Source organism: Nerophis ophidion, linkage group LG08, assembly GCF_033978795.1.
Source record: "Nerophis ophidion isolate RoL-2023_Sa linkage group LG08, RoL_Noph_v1.0, whole genome shotgun sequence".
Classification (NCBI taxonomy): Eukaryota; Metazoa; Chordata; class Actinopteri; order Syngnathiformes; family Syngnathidae; genus Nerophis; species Nerophis ophidion.
Window position 1 is genome coordinate 54,220,891 of NC_084618.1, and position 24,514 is coordinate 54,245,404.

Here is a 24,514-nt window from a genome sequence, read left to right on the forward strand (position 1 = left end):
GTGAGAGTCCAGTCCAAAGCGGATCCAACACAGCAGCGAGAGTCCCGTTCACAGCGGAGCCAGCAGGAAACCATCCCAAGCGGAGACGGATCAGCAGCGCAGAGATGTCCCCAGCCGATACACAGGCAAGCAGTACATGGCCACCGGATCGGACCGGACCCCCTCCACAAGGGAGAGTGGGACATAGAAGAAAAAGAAAAGAAACGGCAGATCAACTGGTCTAAAAAGGGAGTCTATTTAAAGGCTAGAGTATACAAATGAGTTTTAAGGTGAGACTTAAATGCTTCTACTGAGGTGGCATCTCGAACTGTTACCGGGAGGGCATTCCAGAGTACTGGAGCCCGAACGGAAAATGCTCTATAGCCCGCAGACTTTTTTTGGGCTTTGTGAATCACTACAAGCCGGAGTCCTTTGAACGCAGATTTCTTGCCGGGACATATGGTACAATACAATCGGCAAGATAGGATGGAGCTAGACCGTGTAGTATTTTATACGTAAGTAGTAAAACCTTAAAGTCACATCTTAAGTGCACAGGAAGCCAGTGCAGGTGAGCCAGTACAGGCGTAATGTGATCAAACATTCTTGTTCTTGTCAAAAGTCTAGCAGCCGCATTTTGTACCAACTGTAATCTTTTAATGCTAGACATGGGGAGACCCGAAAATAATACGTTACAGTAATCAAGGCGAGACGTAACAAACGCATGGATAATGATCTCAGCGTCTTTAGTGGACAGAATGGAGCGAATTTTAGCGATATTACGGAGATGAAAGAAGGCCGTTTTAGTAACGCTTTTAATGTGTGCCTCAAAGGAGAGGGTTGGGTCAAAGATAATACCCAGATTATTTACCGTGTCGCCTTGTTTAATTGTTTGGTTGTCAAATGTTAGAGTTGTATTATTAAATAGAGTTCGGTTTCTAGCAGGACCGATAATCAGCATTTCAGTTTTTTGGGCGTTGAGTTGCAAGAAGTTAGCGGACATCCATTGTTTAATTTCATTAAGACACGCCTCCAGCTGACTACAATCCGGCGTGTTGGTCAGCTTTAGGGGCATGTAGAGTTGGGTGTCATCAGCATAACAGTGAAAGCTAACACCGTATTTGCGTATGATGTCACCTAGCGGCAGCATGTAGATGCTGAAGAGTGCAGGGCCAAGGACTGAACCCTGGGGAACTCCACACGTTACCTTAACGTAGTCCGAGGTCACATTGTTATGGGAGACACACTCCATCCTATCAGTAAGATAAGAGTTAAACCAAGACAGGGCTAAGTCTGACATACCAATTCGTGTTTTGATACGTTCTAATAAAATATTATGATCGACGGTATCGAAAGCAGCGCTGAGATCGAGGAGCAGCAACATAGATGACGCATCAGAATCCATCGTTAGCAATAGATCATTAGTCATTTTTGCGAGGGCTGTCTCCATGGAGTGATTTGCCCTGAAACCGGATTGAAAGGTTTCACATAGATTGTTAGACGCTAAGTGTTCATTTAACTGCTCCGCAACAATTTTTTCGAGGATTTTTGAAATAAAGGGAAGGTGAGACACCGGTCGGTAGTTTACCATGAGGTCAGGATCGAGGTTAGGTCTTTTAAGAAGAGGATGAATAACCGCTTTTTTGAATGCTAGGGGAACAGTGCCCGAGGAAAGTGATAAGTATATAATATTTAGCACTAATGGACCTAATAATACAAAGAGCTCCTTGATCAGTTTCCCAGGAAGAGGGTCAAGTAAACATGTTGTTTGTTTTATTCCATTTACACGTTGTAACAATTCCTCTAATGTTATTTCCTCAAAACGAGAGAAACTATTTTGGAGGGCAGTATCCGCCGTATATACCATCGTATCAGTGTTAATAGAACCCCGTTGTAGCTGGGACGCATTGTCTTTAATCTCCTTTCTAATGACTTCAATTTTCTTATTAAAGAATTGCATAAAGTCATCAGCTGAGTGGGTGGAGCTACTGGAGGGGGTCCCTTGTTGGGTTAGCGATGCTACCGTACTAAAAAAAAATGTAGGATTGTTTTTATTACAGTGGATGAGATTTGAGTAATATTTAGCTTTAGCTAAGGTAAGCATGCGTTTATAAGTTATTAAACCATCACTCAATGCTTGATGGTGCACCTCAAGTTTAGTCGTCCGCCATTTGCGTTCCAGCTTTCTACATAATAATTTCTGAGCTCTAGTTTCTTCTGTAAACCACGGGGTACGCTTTTTTGGAGCCTTTTTTAACTTTAGCGGTGCTATGTTATCAATGGTTTCGCGCAGGGCGTCGTTAAAGTTGTTAGTGAGGTTATCAATAGAGCCCACATATTTTGGGAATGGTGCCATTACCGAGGGCAGTAGGTCAGCAAGAGTTGTCGTTGTGGCCGTATTAATGTTGCGGCTGCTATAGTAGTTATTATTATTATTAGTTTGACGAACATGCGTCTTAACCTCGAATTTTATAAGGTAATGATTGGACAATACTTTAGTATACGGGAGTATCGTAACTTTGGAAACGGTGATACCCCTGACAAGCACTAGGTCTATCGTATTACCGTTGCCATGCGTGGGTTCATTTATTATTTGTGTGAGACCACAGCTATCAATTATAGTCTGGAGCGCTACGCACGGTGGGTCCGATGGGGTATTCATATGGATATTAAAGTCCCCCATTATGATTATATTATCGGCGTGTGTCACTAGATCAGCAACGAACTCTGAGAATTCATTGATAAAGTCCGAATAGGGCCCTGGGGGGCGGTAGATAACAGCCATGTGTAGAGGGAGCGGTGTGACAGACTTCATAGTAAGCACCTCAAACGATTTATATTTATCATTCATGTTAGGACTAAGGTTAAAGTTTTCGTTGTATATTAGTGCGACCCCCCCACCCCTTTTAAGCGGACGGGCAATATGCGCATGTGTAAAGTTAGGAGGACATGCCTCATTTAGCCCAAAAAAGTCGTTTGGTTTAAGCCAGGTTTCGCTGAGACCGATGACGTTAAGATTGTTGTCTCTGATAATATCATTAACCAACAACGTTTTGGGAGACAATGATCTTATGTTTAAAAAACCTATATTATAGGTAGTGGGCTGTTTTAGGGAATTTTTGATCAAATTATCCGTAGTAGCAATATTAATAATGTTGTGTTTATTATGCCCAGTGCATTTAGTATAATTACGACCATATCTAGGAATTGATATGACGGGAATTTTCCGGTTGTTTGATTGTTGCTTTGATAAACTGCACGCATCATGGTTAGCCACCTCAGTAACGGGGATTTTCCGATTGTTTGTTTGTTGCTTTGATAAACTGCACGCATCATAGTTAGCCACCTCGGTAAAACACATGTCCAACTCTGAAACACTCAAAGCAGAAAAAACTTGTTCTAATTTAACTGACTCCTTACCCAGACCAGTAGTCTCGCATCTTCCATTTAAATGCGGCTGCAGGATGGAGGGAAGTGGTGTTCTGTGGGGATTAGCCTTCTGCTTTGTTTTTAGCCCCGCTCGACATCCGCGTTTCCGATCACACCGCTGGCGTCTGCTCCGTAGACGGCCCCCGCTGCTAATAGACTCCCCTGCTACACAGGCCGCTGGATGTAGCCGCCGAATTATTCCCATGCTAGTTAGCACGTCGAACAAGCACGCGTCTATCAGTCCAAAACGGCCCGATATGTTCACATCCAGAAGTGTCTGGCGGTCGTACGTGATCACGGAGTGACCACGATGTGAGCCAGCCATAAAGTTTGTAGAATTGTCCGGTATTTCTGCCAAATGTTCCATCTTTAGCAGGAGCTCCGCCATGTCGCAGCAGGTCCGGGCGCCGCCATCTTGGGAACATATAACAAAAACAATTGCGAAGATGTCATCAGGTCTATCATGCAGGAAAAGGAGCAGCGCATAAGACAGTACCAAGAAAAGATGGAGGAGAAGAGGAGAGAACCTCCAGAGAGTCTGACACGCGTTCCTTCCACCACTGCTTTTGATGAGGAGGATCCTGCCTCTTCTTCCGGGTCAAAGGGCAGCACACTGGACACAGAGGCCGCCATCTTGGAAAGCTGTCAAGTGGGGAGCAGTGCCCTTTCTGTGGATGAAAAGAAGTGACCGGCTCCTCTGCCTTCCCGTGTACAACTGCAGTGGTTAGCCCTGACCCACGACATCCGGCTCTGATCGCCAAGCAAAATAAAGACAAGGAGGTGAAGACTGCCAGTGTTCCACCTCAAAGCAGATCTCCACCTGTGTCCCCATCTCTCAACGCGGCATCTGAAACCAAAGGCAAATCCTCCAAGGCACGCGCACCCGCACCTCCATCTAAGACCCTTGCCGCCACACCCAGCACATTAAATAACGAGCCAAACCCTGACCACGCCCACACCGCGCCTGAGGACAGTCGGGCTGGGTCGCTGAGTCCGCCTCATGAAGCCGCAGGCCGGAAGAAGGACATGCCTCCTGTGGCGTTGCGCAGACTTCATCCAGACAAACCCCTCGGTCCCCTGGAAACGCATCCTCCCTTAGCCATTCCAAGAGAAACCGCTGATAACGCTGGACTCCTCGGTCCAGTTCTAGAGAACACGGAGGTGAAAGAAAGCAATGCCAAGGGACCGTACTCCATGCTCACCAAGGAGGAACTCATCTCCCTGGTGGTAAAACAAGGAGAGGATTAGAAGACTAGAAAAAAAAGAGCAGGAAAGACAAGCAGAGGAAAATAGGAGACGAGAAAAGGAAAAAAGGAGAATACATGAAGAAAAAGCCAGAAAGACGGAAGAGGAGAGGATGAGAGGTGAAAAAGAAGTCCAAGCGGACAGCGGCACTCTCCCAGCAGACTGCACAGGAAGTGAGGAGTTTGCAGACGCAACGGTTGCCATGACGACGACCCCACGGCAACACCTGCGGCATGAAAACCTCAGCCTACGCGAAGTTGTGCAGAGTCGGGACCAGGAGACCACCATGAAAGATGGGGTGAGGACACGGCACAAGAAGATCGACTCTCACTTCTCCGTGGAAACTCAAAGGAGAAGATGTCGTAGGAAGGCCAGGAGGAGAGAGCAAGGAAGGAAGAAGACAAGCGGCCGGGAGAGTTTTTTTCCGCTCCTTCAAAAGATGGGGGTAGGGGAGTGGGCTCGGCCAGGCTGAAGCCCGGCTTCGAACTGGCGGTGGAGGCATGTGGAGAGACGGAGCCGACCAGCCGACAGCGGGATAGGACAGACAGCGGTCCTACCCGAGATGGCGGCCAGGAGGCGGCGCATGCGGCGGGGAGGAGAGGCGGGTCGCACTCGGGGCAACGCTGCAGCAAGCCGAGTCAGGTGCGTAAACGACACACCTGCTCTCAATCTCTGCATCTTCTGCTGCAGTATAAAAGGGGAGAAGGAGGAACAATCGCAGCAGAAGCAGGCGAGGAAACATCAGACAACGAAGATCACGAACACGACGAGAGCGACCCAGAGCAAGATGAGCCCCCGCGTAATACGCAGCTACCGGCCCCCGAAAGGCGCGCCGCGACGAGCAGGAAGAGCCGGCGCACCAGAAATTGGCGCGACCGACTGGCAAGAAGACATGTTTATTGAAACAATAAACCAGGGTCAAACCTACTATAATGCATCTCGCATCAATCGTCACTGCAACCCACATGATGACGGCTGGAGAACAGTCACAGGTACGTACCTCGGTTTAGAGGTCCCGGTTTGGTTAATTTCTGGTACAGTAAGAAAACTACAAAATATACTCTACATTTTTTTGGTTATGCGGTCCTTTCCAAGGTTTCTCAAAGTCATCATTGTCACTGTCACTGACGTCCCACTGGGTTTGAGGTTTTTTTTGCCCTTATTTGGGCTTTGTACCGCAGAGTTCGTTGTAGTTTGTCCAGCCCTTTGAGATACTTGTGATTTAGGGCTATATAAATAAATATTGATTGACATTGACTTTTATTAGACTGGCTAACTTGGCAGTAAGAGGATATATGGGCTCATTGTTCTTCCACCATATAAGTGGGTCAAAATCTAGTTTTTAATGCAATATGGACTTAAATCTGCTGCTATAAATACATTTGTTATTGCTTCAGCCCTACCTGACTCGCCGAGGAGAGGCTGCTTGAATGCGGTGGTGACGCTTCAAATGGGTTAGCACGTGTTATGAGAGTAGCCTTTGTGTGTGTGTGGCCCTTTGATATGTGACAGCATGTGACGTCAGTGAGTGTGTGGGAGAGCGAAGTGAGGGAGTTTAGCGCGAGTGTGGGAGTGGCTGGTGTTTTTCTGGATTGGCTGTGTGGAAGACCTCAATAAAGCCACGATTTGCAACTAATCGCCGGACTCTTCATTTACCCTGGAGCCCGGAGCTGTGGAGACCCACTGCCGGGTAGAGTGAAGGGTGTTGCCCCCGAGAATACATCAGCACTGGAGGAGTGTCTCCCCTGCGCTGCTCGACTACGGTCTGGGAGCCGGAAGCAGGAAAGGTGCAACACATGTTTGACGATATCAACAAACTTGCATCCTCCATTGTTGTATCGCGCAGCCAAAGTGTTCCCAAACGGGAAATCTTAACGAGGCAGGAGTTTCTTCCAGCTCTGTCTTTTACATGTTGTCCTAGCCCAGTCGCTGCTAGCATGTGTACTCGTTCGGTACACCTCCGAACCAAACCGAAACCCCCGTATCGAAACGGTTCAATACAAATACACGTACCGTTAAACCCCTAACAGTTAGGTATTTAACTCAAATGAAAAATGAGCCTATAATCCTGCACAAAACTACTAAGTTAATGTTAGTATGAAGCAGTTCAATGTCACATTTTGTCAAAGTATCCCCCTCCTTAGTGCAACAGAATCACAAATGATTGTGATATACACATAGTATCCAATGCCAGTAGCCTCTTACACTGAATGATACTGACAGCTTCCAGATTCTATTCAGTGGCTCGCTGCTCCTTTGGTGGTATTTATAGCAGCTATTGATCGAGACAGATTTGGCTGAGGAGGAAAGGCGGCGCTTGAGATTTAGCCGTTGACAACAGAATAGGATTTGTGAGTCTGTGCAAGTCAGAGATGCGCATTGCATGTCACACTCACTTGCAGGTAGAGCGAGGCAGGCGAGAGGCCATCTCCACCTCGCCCACTATCTCCGCTCCATTAAAATGTTCCGTGTGAAAGCAGAAAATCATCACATATTAAAAAGCTCCATCAGCTGCTCCTGTGTCATCTCCGAGCCGCTGAGCCATCTGTTATACCTGGCTACATTCTGGAACGAGATAATGTTTTTAGACTATAGGGACAATTGCATGTTGTTTTTTTGGGGGGTTTTTTCAATTAAAGTGAGACGAAAAAGGCACAGCAAAACACAAATTGAAAGCCAATAAAGACAGATGTCGCCGATAATCCATTTCTGCCACTAAATTTGTTTAGTGATAGTGACGGTTTATTGTGAAATTGTACCTCTTGTTGCTTATTGTCATACAGCGGTACCTCAATTTAGGAGTTCCCCAACTGGTGTTTTGAGATAATTAGCCGATAATCTCGGCTAATTGTTATGCTTTCAGTTACAAGCAGAAGACACCATAGAAGTCTACTCTCCAAGGTTAATGGTGTACATTATTATTACATTACTTCATAAAACTACTGTACAGTGTTAGTTTTTATACCATATGCCTTATCTAAAAGTAGTTTTTTCTTTTTAAAATCCATGTTACATGTTATAATTGTGCCGTTTCAATTATTTTAACTGGGAGTCGTTGATTTGAAATACAAGTGTTTTGCGTTAAGAGCTCCGTCACAGAACATATTGAGAGTCTACTGTACAATAATCAGGGCTGGCAAAATGTATCCATGAATGCGGATTAATCCATCATCAATTGAAATTTTAACACAATCAACAAATCTCCAGGCGGTCATAGCGTCGGAACTTGATACTAAACCGACCCTTTTCATTGTAATTTATTTAGAGATGAGTACCTTTCACATTTTAACCGTATGTTAGAGATGCGCGGATAGGCCGTTGTATCATCCGCAACCACATCACTAAAGTCGCCATCCACCCGAACCAACATTTTATCAAAACCGCAACCGCCCGCCCGTTGTTATATATCAGGGGTCGGCAACCTTCACCACTCAAAGAGCTATTTTGAGCCGTTACACAGAGTAAAGAAGACAATGGGAGAACGCAACCATTCTCGCGAATATTTGCTGGCGCTCATCCAGAAAACGGGAATAAGGGCGTGCTATGAAGCCATTGCCTTTGACGCCTTCTACAACATGTACAATCTGCTTGCCAGTCCAGCAACATGTTGAATGCAGCTTCCGCAGATACACGTCCAAGATTGAAAGGCATACTGGGTGATACGGAGTACACTGATGGTTGTGATATAAACAACTTTAACACTCTTACTAATATGCGCCACACTGTGAAGCTACACCAAACAAGAATGACAAACACATTTCGGGAGAACATCCTCACAGTAACACAACATAAACGCAACACAACAAATACCCAGAATCCTTTGCATCCATGACTCTTCCTGACTATATTTTACACCCCCGTCCGGGGTTTGGTACAAGCAGTGTATAATATAGTCAGGAAGGTCCTGAGTAGTCAGGGTTCAATCCCGGGCTCATGATCTTTCTGTGTGGAGTTTTCTGTGAATGTGTGGGTTCCCTCCAGGTACACCGGCTTCCTCCCACTTCCAAAGACATGCACAAAGACACACTAAATGGTCCCTAGTGTGTGAATGTGAGTGTTGTCTGTCTATCTGTGTTGGCCCTGCGATAAGGTGGCGCCTTGTCCAGGGTGTACAATGCCTTCCGCCCGATTGTAGCTGAGATAGGCACCATTTGTGTAATAACATCATGATGAAATTATACATCCAATATATTCACTGTAATGAGCGGCCCTATGAGAGCAGCCATAACTGCAATGTGGCCCTCAGTGAAAATTAGTTTGACACCCCTGATATAAAATACTTTACATGTAGTTGCAATTCCAAGTAGTTCAACGGCAGTAGTGTATTCACTACAGTGTGTTGCCTAGTTCGAAAGTAGCCTTTGTCATGAAGCTGAATGTGCCGTTCTAGTCACAGGTTGCGCCCTACAAAGTGTTTAAACTATAAGTATAGCACATATTAAACACAAACTGTGTGATTGCAACATGCATCTTAGTTGTAGTTTTGATCACCAAATTATAAGGTGTTGAAATAGCCATTTAAAATCGCTAATGCTAATCGGTAGCATGAATACGGCCTACCCAATGTGAATTAGTATCAAATTAATAATAATAATAATGGATTAGATTTATATCGCGCTTTTCTATTGTTATATACTCAAAGCGCTCACAGAGAAGTGGGAATCCATCATTCATTCACACCTGGTGGTGGTAAGCTACATCTGTAGCCACAGCTGCCCTGGGGTAGACTGACAGAAGCGTGGCTGCCAGTTTGCGCCTACGGCCCCTCCGACAACCACCACCAATCATTCATTCATCATTCATTCACCAGTGTGAGCGGCACCGGGGGCAAGGGTCAATTGTCCTGCCCAAGGACACAACGGCAGCGATTTGGATTGCAATAGGTGGGAAGCGAACCTGCAACCCTCAGGTTTCTGGCACGGCCGCTCTACCTACTACGCCATGCCGCCCCCAAGTTAGCACATTTTGAAAAGTAGTGCTTTACTTTTTGGAGCGTTTCCTATCAGGCAAGCTTGATTTGTTTGCATGAAAAATTGCAACATTAAAATACGCCTGTCTGTGTGCCAAGTGTTGGAGCCGGTGCTAAGTCTGCAATCGGACGTGACATTAGATGCAACAAAGGTATCAAACTTTTGTAAATATTTGGTAGTACTAACAAAATTTAGTCTGTACCTAAAAAAGAACAGAATGTGGTACCCATCTCTAATTGTATTGTATCACTGGCAAAATGGTGAGATTATATCTCAGCTGGTGCTACTAAAACTAATGCAGAGCACATATTTATTCTTACAATGAGATCACAGCTTCTACTTGGTCTCAAAGTTCTTCAAGAGAGCAACACTATCTCTCTGCCCAGTCCATCCAAAGTTCAAGCCCAACCTCATTTGGCGACAAATCAATGACCTCACATTGTACTTGCAGACAAAACAACTAAGAATCAATAACGAAGCCTTTCCAGAGTTTGACCAATTTGTAAAGTACTGAAGAGATAAAAGAACAATGAGATCTTAGTAGCAAAAAAAAACAAGAACTTGCTACTCTGGCATCAATCAATTTTGTTGATCACTCGACTTGCAGTATAGGAGTTAGCCATGTGAAAAAAAACATGTTGCGACTTTCTCTTCAGACCACTGAAGGATGACTAATCCTCTATTTAGAGCAGGGGTAGGGAACCTATGGCTCTAGAGCCAGATGTGGCTCTTTTGATGACTGCACCTGGCTCTCAGATAAATCTTAGCTGACATTGCTTAACACGATAAATAATGAATAATTCCACTGGTAATAACAGTGTCAAAAATAACGTTCAAAATACAAAACATTCTCATGCATTTTAATCCATCCATCCGGTTTCTACCGCACCTGTTCAAGAAGTCGCATTAATGGTAAGAAGTATTTTATTTATTGTTGGTTAGCTTCAGAATAACAATGTTATTCAAAGGAATAACAGACTTATTTATACTCTAAAAATATTGGTCTTACTTAAAAATGCATGCATTTAGTTGTATTCAGTCTTAAAAAAAATATTATATGGCTCTCACGGAAATACTTTTTAAAATATTTGACTTGTATGGCTCTCTCAACCAAAAATGTTCCCGACCCGTGATTTAGAGGCTCTGTCCACAATGCAAGACTTGTAGCAAAGAAGAAATCAATTAGAGAAAGCAAGGTGACGCAATTCCCTTTCAGAGTAAACTGTCGTTGGTCTCACTTAATGGGATAAAAGCGTACAGTATGTTTGACTAATGTTAGACATAATGTTAGGGGTAAGGACAGGGTGTAGAAAACTATTTTCCACATTTTCATGCAGAGATTCACTTACTAGTAACAAGCTTGTCTGTAATTATTTTTAGTGACACAGCACAAAAGTTTTAAGAAAACGTCATCTCCTCCTATTTATACAGGGTTATATATATTATGCATACAGGCTCATGTATACATACGGTATACTTACCTACTTCTTTTGGAACTGTGATGTGATGTGACCGCGGGGTGGATGTGCTTATTTGAACATGGATATGAGGAAATGAAAAAAAAAAATAGGATAAAATAGTATTTTCAGTTAATCTTGGCATGTGCCTAATAACACCGGCGTGCAACATGCATTGACATAAATGCTGCAAAATGCATTTTTTTTATTCACTCCGACTCAATTGGCCAATGTGCAGGTGTACCTAATGTTGTGACCAGGTGAATCTATACGTTTATGAAGTTAATTTTTGACCGTGTCTGGAAAATCAATAGCTGTAATAATTTTAAGACACATACAGCAGGTACGGTTGTATTTTTGCCTCACTCATGTGGCAATCCTGCATGTGATGACTAAAGCATTAAGGAGTGGGACTATCCAGGACTGGCTGCTGTGTGCTCACACAACCACCTATTAGTATATGTAAACATATAATACTGTATTATTTATTTCTCTTTCAGACGGATGGGGAAACAACTACAAATGTGCGCTACATTCACTAGCGGTGTTACAAAAAAGATCAATGACCGTATTTTTCAGACTAAGTCGCAGTTGTTTTCATAGTTTGGCCGAGGGTGCGACATATACTCCGGAGCGACTTAAGTGTGAAATTATTAACACATTACCGCAAAATATCAAATAATATTTATCTCATTCGCGGAAGAGACGAAAAAATGTCAGCAATCGTCACACACACGTCAACCAATAAGACTTCGGCGAGGGAGGGTCATGGCAGAAGTGCATTGTGGGTCATGGGATGCTAACTGATATGCTACTGCCGTAGCTATTAAAATGGATGATTTCATCGTTGGCGGTAGCTAATAAAAACTGAGAAGGGCTGAACAAAAATGGCACCGAAAAGGGAATCATGAACTGCAGATTACAAGCTGGAAGTAGTGAAATATGCAGCAGAAAACGACAAGAGGAAGCGGCGCATACCTTTGGAGTTGGCAGAGTTGTTTAGAAGCGACAACGAGGAAGAATATTTCATCGGATTTATCAATTAGGAGTGACAGATTGTTTGGTAAACGTATAGCATGTTATGTTATAGTTATTTCAATGACTCTTACCATAATATGTTACGTTAACATACCAGGCACATTCTCAGTTGGTTATTTATGCCTCATACAACGTCCATTTATTCAGCCTGTTGTTCAATATTCTTTATTTATTTTAAATTGTCTTTCAAATGTCTATTCTTGGTGTTGGATTTTATAAAATAAATTTCCGCCCAAAATGCGACTTATACTTCGGTGCGACGTATATACGTTTTTTTCCTTTTTTATTATGCATTATCGGCCGGTGCGACGTATACTCCGGAGCGATTTATAATCCGAAAAATACGGTAGGGTAATACACAATGTTGGATAAAGAGAACATATAAACCCTTTATTTATTTAATTAAAAATATTGAAATTCAACGCCTTAGCGCATTTGCAAACAGCTAAAATGATGTACAAAGCAAACTATAACCTGCTAACCAAGAATGTACAACAATTCTTCTCAACAAAAGAGGAGAAATATAACCTTAGAGGAAAATCTAATTTAAAACATTTGCATGCATGTACAACACTTAAGACTTTTAGCACATCAGTATGTGGAATAAATGATGGAATAGATTAAGAAAAAAAGAGTCAAACAAAGCACCAATATGATTCAGTTTAAGAGACTGTTCAAACTACAAGTGTTCACAATGTACAAAAAAGAACAATTATGATGAATATTCTGAACTTTAATTTTATTTATTTTTTAGATAATGATTTTTTTATGTATTTAATTTTGTTTACTTACTTATGGTACATCATTTATTCATTCACTGTTTTGTTACAAACAAACCACAAAGAAATGGGCTAAAATTGCTATGATATGAAAAGGGGTAGGATTAAATAAACTCTGCTTCTTGGTCCTCCTTTTCGGACGTGTTGGCTACCGACTGCTAGCTCCGGTCAACGTAACTACCACTGAGTCCATTTGTCAAGTCCACAGGTTTTTGGAGACAAAATGGGAACGAAGAAAGACAGAAGAGATCAAAAGATTTTACTACTTACGTATAAAATACTACACGGTCTAGCTCCATCCTATCTTGCTGATTGTATTGTACCATATGTCCTGGCAAGAAATCTGCGTTCAAAGAACTCTGGCTTATTAGTGATTCCCAGAGCCCCAAAAAAGTCTGCGGGCTATCAAGCGTTTTCTATCCGGGCTCCAGTACTCTGGAATAGTTAGAGATGCTACCTCAGTAGAAGCATTTAAGTCCCATCTTAAAACAAATTTGTATACTCTAGCCTTTAAATAGACCCCCCTTTTAGACCAGTTGATCTGCAGTTTCTTTTCTTTTCTGCTCTGCCCCCCTCTCCCTGGTCAATCCAAAGGACTGACCAGCCCTAATCTTGACATTTGTAAAATAGAAAACATCAAACTGATGTGCTCAGGCAAGGGAGAAAACTTGAAGGTTCAAATGTCTACATCAATGCGCACCTCCCAAAAACAAATGCAGACATTGCAAGGAAGTCAAGGTACCTTAGAAAACTGAGAAAGATACAATCTACACATGGACGGCTAAATGCAAAGTATAAAGGGAAACTGCACTTTTTTTTTTTAATTTTGCCCATGATTTACAAACCTTTTGTTAGACAAGAACACATATTTTTTTCTTATTCATTCTAACTCTTAAATAAACACTTGCAAAGTCAGTGAACAATTGAGCGAATGGAAGTCAAGATGTCATTGCGTCTATTGTACCCATACAACTCACTAACAAAACATCCAAAAACCGCCAATAATACTAAATTTAAACTTTTGTGACCTGAATATTAAACAAAGATTAGAGATATTGTTATTATAAGCGCTAACGTTAAGGACCGACTTTTAGTGCCGCATTGTCACAAAGAGCTAACTTCCTTATACTGCTATATTGACATCGTGAGCTGCCTTCTCACCTCTGACCTTGTGAAAGTTTATTCAAGATTATACATCATACCTCTCCCCTGGAAAGTAATCTGACAGTTGGTCAACTTTGACATCCAATTTAGACTTGGAGATGGCGAGAAAGACAGGAAAATATGCAAGTTTATGACACCTTTTTTAACCATTAGCGAGAATTCTGATTAATTCTTCATCTAAATGGGAACATATGAACATCCTGGTGAAAGCCAGTGAAAACAGACATTGTGCAGAAAGTGATGTTTTATTGTTTGCTGTCTCTTACGAAGTCGATCGTGAGTTGCCGTCAGTGATGCGGATTAAATTCTCTGGCAAAAAAAGAAGGACGACCAAAACAAAAATGGAGAAGAACTTTCCTCAAAGAGTTGGCAAGGGCTGAAAAAGTCTCCCATGATCGAACAGAAAGGTAAAGGCTTGCTGCTAAATGCACACAACAATAAAGTAAGTTTTATTGTTGGCTGACTTTTGCAAATGAGTGCATAAAAAAACGTATGTTCTTGTGAATTCCAAGGGATTGTGAATTCCAAGAGACAGCGCAGTTCCCCTTTGAACTTTTTTTTTTTTAACCTATCATTCACAATAATTATTGATTGTGAATGACAAGATGATGGATGTATTTTTTTATGGATTCTACCTCGTAAATAAACGTAAATAAAAGTCCGCTTACAATGGAGGCAAAGAGAGGTCCTCTATTATGCCATTAAAACCAAATAAATAACCATCCAAAAAGCACCAACAATACTCCATTGCTATTTTGTGATCTGAATATTAACCAAGTATTAATGAATTGATATTATGAGCGCTAACACAGACAAACTATTTAAAGCGGCGCATTGTCACAGAGAGCTAACAAGCTTGTTGCTGCTGTGTTGACATTTTCAGCTTCCTCGCCTTTGACATGTTCAGCTTCCTCGCCTCGGAGGTTGTGAAAGTTTGTTCTGGATCATAAATAATGCCTCTCACCTGGATAGTAGAAGAATGAGGACATAATTGGTACACGTTGACACCCAATTTAGACAAGGTATGGCGGGAAAAAAAAAACACAAAAAGATGCTTGGTTCTACCGCCCTTTTTTCTTTGTGAAGACTATGAGTCATTGTTCATCTAAATGAGAATATAACAACATCCGAACAGTCGGCATCCCAGTGACAGCAGACATTGTACAGTAAGTGACATTTTATTATGTTAGTTGTCTCTCAGGAAGTCTGCAGTGAGTAGTAATCAGTCATGTTGTTGAAGGAAAAAGTAAACGTTGTGATGTGTTTTTGAAATTAATGCACCACTAAAATCTTAAAATGAGAAAACATTTAAATATTACATGTTATTATGAATGTGCCTGTTACTACATTACATATATAGTGACTGCGTGGGTTCCCTGCGGGTAGTCCGGCTTCTTCCCACCTCCAAAAACATGCACCTGGTAATAGGTTGATTGGCAACACTAAATTGGCCCTAGTGTGTGAATGTGAGTGTGAATGTTGTCTGTCTATCTGTGTTGGCCCTGTGATGAGGTGGCGACTTGTCCAGGGTGTACACCGTCCTCCGCCCGAATGCAGCTGAGATAGGCTCCAGCAACCCCCGCAACCTTAATGAAATCGTTTGAATGTTTTATGGACCACTTATAGGCAAATTGGAGCAATTGCCATTGGCTCCAAAAGCAGACTTTTGATCAAATGCATTTACTAATTAAAATGCATTAAAAAACATATATATTCTTTTATTACATAAGAATGATAAATGACAGGCAAAATTCCCAAACAAAGTGCAGTTCCCCTTTAAGGGTACACCAGAACAAGCTTAAGTTCTGTCTATTTGGAATATTAAGAAGGTTGATATATTTTAAACATGAACAAAACAAAATTTGAACAAAACATCGATCCAGATTTTACTTGTTGAATGAAATACAAAGTAACTGTTGCTACTATATGGAGCAGCAAAATAACAATATCAAATATGAAAATACATTATCATTTATTAATTTTAATATTAGGAGTTATACAAAAATGTTGAGTAAAAAAAGATGATGTAGCACAATTTAGCGTGGATCAAAGATAAGGGTGCAGATTTTGATTTGTATGGCTAGATATTAAATGACAAACAGAGAGAACAAAAATTGAGGAAGCGTTTCCTTTTATATCGATAAAAATCTTACTTTTAAGGTTCTTGAAAGTATGACACTAACCACTGAGGATTTTTTTAACTATTTAAATATTTATGGAAAAAATTAAATATGTCACTGTCAGCTGTGTGTATAGAACACCAGGGTCAAATATTGAAACATTTAAAAACAAAATGGAATATTTTGTTTTTGAAAGACAAAAGGTCAATTTTATGTGTGGGGATTTTAAAAACAAACCCTTTGAATCCAGACAAATGTAAAATGCCAGACAACTGTATTTAAATAATGAATAGCATGGGTATTTTTCCAACAATTAGAAAAATCCAAGCAGTATAACAACTAACAGCTCCACTCTGATTGAGAATGTATTTACTAACACTATAACACTAACACACACTATAAAAACAATATTCTAACTAGTTTAAAACAATTGAAATAAGTGATTACCTGCCTGAGGTCATAAAAAAAAATCAAGTGAAGTGTGAAGTGAATTATATTTATATAGCGCTTTTCTCTAGTGACTCAAAGCGCTTTACATAGTGAAACCCAATATCTATGTTACATTTAAACCAGAGTGGGTGGCACTGGGAGCAGGTGAGTAAAGTGTCTTGCTCAAAGACACAACGGCAGTGACTAGAATGGCAGAAGCGGGAATCGAAACCTGCAACCCTCAAGTTGCTGACACGGCCACTCTACCAACCGAGCTATACCGCCCCAACAACAATTTGTTCAAATAGGTCAAGAAAAGTCTTAAAACCTATACATTACCTGTGATGTCCCACATTGGTTCATATTTGCAAGGTGTAAGATACATTTAAGTTTGGGTTTTTACTGATGACATGATTAATTTTTGCTCTGGGAAGGATTTGAAACAGCTTTTGGAAGTAATAACATAAGATATTATTCAATTAAAACCTTGGTTTGATAAAAAAGATAATTTTTTTTTTTTAAATAATTTTTAAAAATGAACAAAACTTAATTCATGTTGTTCAGAAACCAAAAAGTACAAATAAATGTAAAATTGGAAATTGATAACATATAAATTGAAAGAACAAAAGAACGTACATTTTTGGGTATTGTATTAGATTAAAAGGTGTGCTGGAAAGGCCACATCAAATGCACGAGTCGTAAAATAGCAAAAAGTATTAGAATCTGAAGAAAAACAAAACACATCTTAAACCATAAAACCGTCCACACTCTGTATTGTTCACTATCATTCCTACACTCTATATTGTTCACTATTATTCCTATATCTTATTTACTGTGTGAAAGTCTGGGGTGACAAATACAAGGGCAGTTTCCAAAAATTATGCAGATTACAAAAAGAGCACTGAGAATAATATACAATGTTGGCCATCAGGAGCACACAAATTAACTTTTTTTAAGATCGCAAATGATTACATTTATGAATCTGGTGAAATTCAAAACTGCATATGTAATATAATTTAAGAAATAATTGCTTCCACCAAATATCCAAGAAAATTTCAAAGACAGATGGAAAATACAATTTGAGGGATAAAATGAATTTAAAACAGCAATGGGTTAACTCAACTCTTAAAAGTATGTGCATATATGTGAGATGACTATGCGGAACCAATTAAATGAGGAACTCAAACAAAGCAATAACATCATTCAGTTTACAAAGAAATAAAAAAATATGTTGTATAAAGTAGGTACAACAAAAAGAAGGAATCATAAAACATCTTAAGGGTATATTTTATTCATATCAACATTTGATTAAATTGGATAAAATAATGAGGGGTTTTTTTCAGTATTCATGGACGTCATTTTATATGAGATGTATTTTGTAATGTTATACTAAATAAACTATATAAACTATAATATAATCCATCAATCTATTTCTTTTCTAGCGCTTGGGGTGCTGGAGCCTATCCTGGTCGCCACCTTGTCGCAAAGCCAACACAGATAGACAAACATTCACACTAACAGCAATAATTAATTTTGTTATAAAAGATCATCTTGTAGCCTGTTGTTGGTAAAGAATCAGATTATTACATTTTAGTGATGGGGCAGTATATTATAATCTTTTGCTTCTTCCTGCTCCTTTTCGGACACACACCATGTTATTTTTTGTAAAGATGGAGAGTATTTTTGGTTGTTGTGCTTCAAATAAAGGATAAAGAATAGTTGGTCTGTGAGTGTATGTGTAAATAGTAGCAAATATAACATTATAAATGCTAAATTCTCATTAAAGAATGGTAAACTTGTGTGTCTTACCTGGCCAGTGCCTGGACCTTAGCCGTGTGTCTCTCTTCCAGCTCAGCCAGCTTCTTCTTCAGCAGCTCGATTTCCTGCCTCAGACAGGCTGAATGCTCCATTTCCCCATCCAGAAGACTGCGAAGAGACCTGCCAAATACATTAAGTGGACCAATCAGTGTCACATGGGAAAGCAAACACACACAGTAGCATTATGATGGCCAAGTTTATGGTACCACTAGGGAAAAATTTTTTGCATTTGGACAAACAGAAAAGCTGACCATGACATGATCAAACTGATGACAGTAGATACCTATTGTGTTATTATTACATAATACTGTAGGCCTACATTGTTCTGCAAATAATATTAATCTTAATGTTGCTGGAGCTGTTGCCTTATTTTCAGAGAAAATATGTATATATGTTACAAAGTGGTGTTTGTGTAAGATGGCTGCGGTCTGTATAGCTTTTTTCTGACAATCAACTTTGTTTCAATCCGACCTCAAAACTTGCAGTGAGGCAAACACAAGTTAATACACGATCATACATCGTAACCGGAATCACAACATTAGTTCGACACAGCATCGAATGAATGCATGCAACATCTTGGAATGCTAGCCAGGGGGTCCCAGGGCTGGAGGTGGCGCTTAGGCAGACATTATAGAAGACAAAATTAGGCTGCACTTTAATGGACAAAATAATAACCTTGATTATATTTATCAATATTAAAATTTTAATTATTCATCATGTTAGGTTTAGGTTGGTTGCTAATTACTTGTCGCCGAGGTGATCGCCGTAGTTATGGATCTTTTTGCCCATACACAATAGCCTCTAGCATGGGTGTAAACCACTTTACTGCGATTCAAGACAAGCTGCTGTTGATTTTAAAATGACTCGATTTGATACGCAGTAGACCCTGCTTTTTAAATGTTAATGTTGTCGACAATCACCCTAATTTAATGTTTTTATTCTCTCTGGCACTCATCAAGGGCAGACGCAGCGCGGCCCTTTCCTCTCCCTTACCCCTCCGACATTCTTTTTTGTCTTGTCTGTTCTTAACTTTCTTGTTGCCTGTATTTGCACTGCTCTCCAAACCTAAACACTAGAAGTATTTAACTAGCCTTAACAAAATTGACAAGATCTTTGGTTTGGGGGAACCTGCTTGTCGTGACGGAGCAGTTGTTGCTGGACACGCGACGAACTCTTGGGAGAAGAAGGAGTGCTGCGTGCCTGGCGACCCTTACAGTCGAGGACGTGAAGTTATCCACCTATTCGGAATTATGACAATAGGACATCTGCTGATTGGAGTAAGTGTTGCTCTGGTTTGTCGACAAATTGGACATTTCTGGCAGCCTTCAAAGGACCCCAAAGCTGCCACAAATGATTGGAGGATGCGGGAAGAACTGTGGCCACTCTTGTGATTTGGATAACATCGGACTGTCTGCCCCGCAGAATGAATTTTTGAGTACCAGTCATAGACAATTTAGAATGAAAAGCAATTTTTTTTCACTCGCAAACAAAACATTGTAACTTGGATTGTTTCCCTAGCTTCGACAATCTGCCGAAGGACAGTACGGCGAAGACACAACAAACTCCTTTCTTATCTCTAACGGAGACAAACCTGTTGTTGTTGACTTTTGACTGACGAGCAACTGCACGACACCAAGGCCGTGGAACAGAGACACGCAGCAGCCTGAGACAGATATGCATCCACAAAAAAAATACGCTACACGCACATACCCCACCCCCCATCCAACGCCCTTGATGCAAATCCCTTAGGGGTGATTGGCGGCTAGGCAGCGCCTGAAGAGCTGCAGCCTGCCACAGTAGTCCCGACTCCCTCTCCTCTGTTGCTAGATATCTCGAGATGTATGTTATAATATGTATATGTGCTTTGCTATGGAGGTTTTTTCCCACAATATATCTTGATTCTAGTTTTTTACTTATCCTTCCCCAGCGTTTACCTTTTTCCCATCTTTTACGAGGCGCCTTGTGGCGACCCATTAGCGTTCCTGTTCTGTAACCCTGTACACTGTTTGTTGTACTTGTGCAATGACAATAAAGACCTACCTACCTACCTAATTTAATCGTAGCAGCCAAAATGGTGAACTTGAATAAAATTGTATTAATTTTGCAGCCATAACACAACAATCTTTCGTACCTTGGAGATGAAAATATACTAAAATATCATATCACGGTTATTGTCACAAAAATAATTTATCAATATTATCACGGTATTATATTCGTAAATGTTTAAAATAAAATAAAAAGTACTTATATACACAGTAAAAAACAATTACCAAGTTGTATTATGTTTTTTTATTAAAACAAAAAACACAATATACTATCCTTGAGAGAAGACACAATTATCATAATAACACGACTGCTTTCACAAAATGATGTTTGTACATCCAGTTTATGAGCCTTTACGTGGGTTCACTTCCTATTAGACAAGTCCGTATGTTGATCTATCATTCTGTTCTAAGAAATCTCAGTCTGTAACTTCAATGTGCACAATTTGCTCATAGAGCAATGTGTTTACATAGGTTTTGTCACGACTTGGACTTGGGCATGGATTGTTTTTCCGAGGTAAAGGAAAGTTGGCACGGGCAAGACGTGAATGTAAGTATATCATTTATTTTAACATTAACAAACTACAAAAAAAGAAACCAAACATAAGGCGCGCACAATGGCGGACAACAAACTTGACTAAAGAAAACAAAGACTTGTACTATGGCATGTTAACGAAAACACTTACTGTGACTGAGACAAGGCTATGAGAAAAAAACAGGTAGAGGTACATGGCGGTAGAGGTACATGGTGGTGGGTCCCCAGACCACGTGTCCCCGAATCCCTGGGAAGGGCCAAATCCATGGCCGACGAGGAGGTCGGCGCCCTTGGCGTGGCGGACAACTACGTAGCGGCCGAATCCGTGGCTGACGAGGAGGCCGGCGCCCTTGGCGTGGCGGACAACTACGTAGCGGCCGAATCCGTGGCTGACGAGGAGGCCGACGCACTTGGCGTGGCGGACGACCACGTAGCGGCCACGCCCGGGGCCGACGAAGATGCGAACGCGTCGTCATCGTGGCAGGCGGCGAAGCTTGGCATGGTGCGTCAGGCGGCGGGTCTTGGCGTGGCGGGTCTTGGCGGGTCTTGGCGTGGAACTTGGCGGCGTGGAGCTGCTACTAGCGGGACTGGAGCTTGGCGGCGTGGAGCTGCTACTGGTGACATTGGAGTTTGGCGGCGAGGAGCTGCTACTGGCGGCACTGGAGCTTGGCTGCGTGGAGCTGCTACTGGCGGTACTGGAGCTTGGCGGCGTGGAGCTGCTACTGGCGGCACTGGAGCTTGGCGGCGTGGAGCAGCAACTGGCGGCACTGGAGCTTGGCGGCGTGGAGCAGCTACTGGCGGCACTGGAGCTTGGCGGCGTGGAGCAGCTACTGGCGGCACTGGAGCTTGGCGGCGTATTGCAGGCAATGGTACCTGTGATGGTGCAGGCACTGGGGCCCGGCGTGGTGCAGGCACTGGGGCCCGGCGTGGTGCAGGCACTGGTGCTAGCCGTGGACTTGGTGCTAGCCGTGGACTTGGACTTGGTGCTAGCCGTGGACTTGGTGCTAGCCGTGGACTTGGACTTGGTGCTAGCCGTGGACTTGGTGTTAGCCTTAGAGTAGCGACAGGTGCTAGCTGTGGTGCAGCTAGCCGTGGTGCAGGTGGAGGTGGCCTAGCTGGGGTGTACGGCTTAGCAGGCCGAAAGACCGGTGGCGGCGGCCGTGCTAGAGGCTGTGGCTTGGCATGACGAAGAACTGGTGGTGGCGGCCGAGCTAGAGGCTGAGCGACCCCACCTGAACAGCTCCCAGCCCCCCCCCTCAAGGAGCGGATACCAGACGCGCTCCCCGCGGTCTGGAACAGTCCTTTAGGGTGGGTGAAGAGAGGTCAGGAGGGGGGCAGAATCCTCCCCTTTGAATTGTCCAAAAAGTATTTTTTTTTTCTGCCTGAGATCGAGTGGGTGAAAAAAAAAATTGTGATGGGGGCAGGGCTTGAGTCCTGTGGGGCAGGGCATAAAATTCAGATGGCTGTGACTCATTATACCTAATGTTCAAAATCATGTTTTGGTAATATTTTATCATGTTTATGGGGCTAGAGTCTTTTGCCGGAGGCGGGTGATCAGAAGAAAAAGTACTGAAAAAAAAATCCAGGTCTGTGGTGTCGTCCGCTGACGGTGGCGTGACGTTGTCCTGGGAAAGCCGGGCAGGCCGCAGCCTAATCCCGTCCGGAGGGGGAGGAGCTTGCGGGGACGACGCGTCCTGTTTGTTCGCGGAAATCTTCCCTGACGTCTTTCATCGGGGGCGGTGATTCCGGGACTGCAGTGACACGGCGGTGATCGGCACCAGTTTGCCGGTCAGACCCCACATGAGGTCTCTGCGCTCCACGGAGGAACAACGCAGCGTCTCTTCCTCCATCGCGCACAGGACCGCCCACGCTCCATCTTACAACTTGTTTAGCACAGTAATTGAGCATGTTTTTACGATAATTAAAATTTGAAACGGTAATACTAACCGTTGGGAATTTTATTGCTGTTTATCATTATTACAGCTAATCGTTACATCCCTAGTACCCATACGTTTTACAATTTAAAAAACTGTATGAGTCATCTGTGCTAAGGTAGCGACTTGTCCAGGGTGTACACCGCCTTCTGCCCAAATGCGGCTGAGATAGGCTCCAGCAATCCTCAAACCCCAAAAAGGGACAAGCGTTAGAAAATGGATGGATGGAGGATGTATGAGTCATATTAAAGGAGTAAAAAAAAAAAAGGCACTTGTATTAGTGCTCCCATTATTCCATTTTGTTTCACTATTTTATGTCGCGAGACTCTAGGGGGTACTTGAAAGTATGCCAAGGGGTACATGAGATTTATTAAAAATAGCAACAATTCAAAAATCCTTTATACATTTATTTATTGAATAATACTTTAACAAAATATGAATGTAAGTCCATAAACCGTGAAAAGAAATATAACAATGCAATATTCAGTATTGACAGCTAGATTTTTTGTGGACAAATTCCATAAATATTGATGTTAAAGATTTCTTTTTTTGTGAAGAAATGTTTAGAATTAAGTTCATGAATCCAGATGGATCTCTATTACAATCCCCCAAGAGGGCACTTTAAGTTGATGATTACTTTTATGTGTAGAAATCTTTATTTATAATTGAATCACTTGTTTATTTTTAGTTATTTTTATATCTTTTTCCCAAAGAGTTCAAGAAAGACCACTACAAATGAGCAATATTTAGCACTGTTATACAATTTAATAAATCAGAAACTGATGACATAGTGCTGTATTGTACTTCTTTTTCTCTTTTTTTCAACCAAAAATGCTTTTCTCTGATTAGGGGGTACTTGAATTAAAAAAAATGTTCACAGGGGGTACATCACTGAAAAAAGTTTGAGAACCACTGGTTTACGCAAGACATGAACATTTTTGTTGTTGTCCGTAGAGTTAAAGTTATTCATTTCTTTTTCTGAAGTATCTTTTGAATCAGAGTAAATCAAAGCCTCGTGTGTCGCTCGTAGAAAAACAAAGCAAATCAGTTTGTGGCCAATACAGCACAAAAATGCCTCAGTCTTTGAATAGAGACAAAACAAGCCATGTTAAAATGAAAGGTCCTCCAATGTTTTTCTTAAACAGTACATATGAATGTGTGCTGTATGCAAACGGCAGATAAGAAGAATGTACGTCCCAACATACCCACTCTGTTCCTCCAGCTCGTCTTTCCTGTTCATCATGGCAACAATGGCCTGACGCAGCTCCACTGCAACGAGAGGTTGGGACAACTATGAATACATGCGGGTGTGTTCAACCGTACTGTGCTGTTGTATTTAAAAAACTAACTTAACATTTAAAGTTCTGACAGGAAAACATGACTTTAGATTTAAAAAGTTTTATTCCTGAATTGTTGATGAACTACTACTATTGAACTTTTTCTGGACCGTATCTCGAAAAATGGCATATTATACGTAAGATTTGTATGTGAAAGAAGAATTTGCACAATTTAACATTCAAATATACTGTACATTAATACAAACATTTGGGCTTACAGTGCAGGGATCTTTTAGATTAC

General features: G+C 41.7%; 2 protein-coding genes across 5 annotated transcripts in view; one reads left to right on the forward strand and one right to left on the reverse strand.

Moving 5' to 3' along the window:
* snx29 (sorting nexin 29) overlaps positions 1-24,514 on the reverse strand; it is a 350,232-nt gene that overhangs the window by 293,797 nt on the left and 31,921 nt on the right. For all 3 annotated transcript variants that reach the window (XM_061908913.1, XM_061908914.1, XM_061908915.1), the window contains exons 12-13: positions 24,142-24,205; positions 18,417-18,545 (exon numbers count right to left, since the gene is read on the reverse strand). In XM_061908913.1, the coding sequence (XP_061764897.1) occupies positions 18,417-18,545; positions 24,142-24,205 (193 nt within the window). The remainder of the gene's footprint in view (positions 1-18,416; positions 18,546-24,141; positions 24,206-24,514) is intronic.
* Positions 1-24,514, forward strand: part of LOC133557937 (uncharacterized) — a 44,701-nt gene that overhangs the window by 10,177 nt on the left and 10,010 nt on the right. Inside the window, exon 2 of one of the 2 annotated variants that reach the window (XM_061908917.1) lies at positions 18,458-24,243. The exons of the other annotated variant lie outside the window; for it this stretch is intronic. Within the exon in view, the coding sequence (XP_061764901.1) occupies positions 21,461-22,063 (603 nt within the window). The 5' untranslated portion in view covers positions 18,458-21,460 and the 3' untranslated portion in view covers positions 22,064-24,243. The remainder of the gene's footprint in view (positions 1-18,457; positions 24,244-24,514) is intronic. 2 annotated transcript variants of the gene reach the window in all.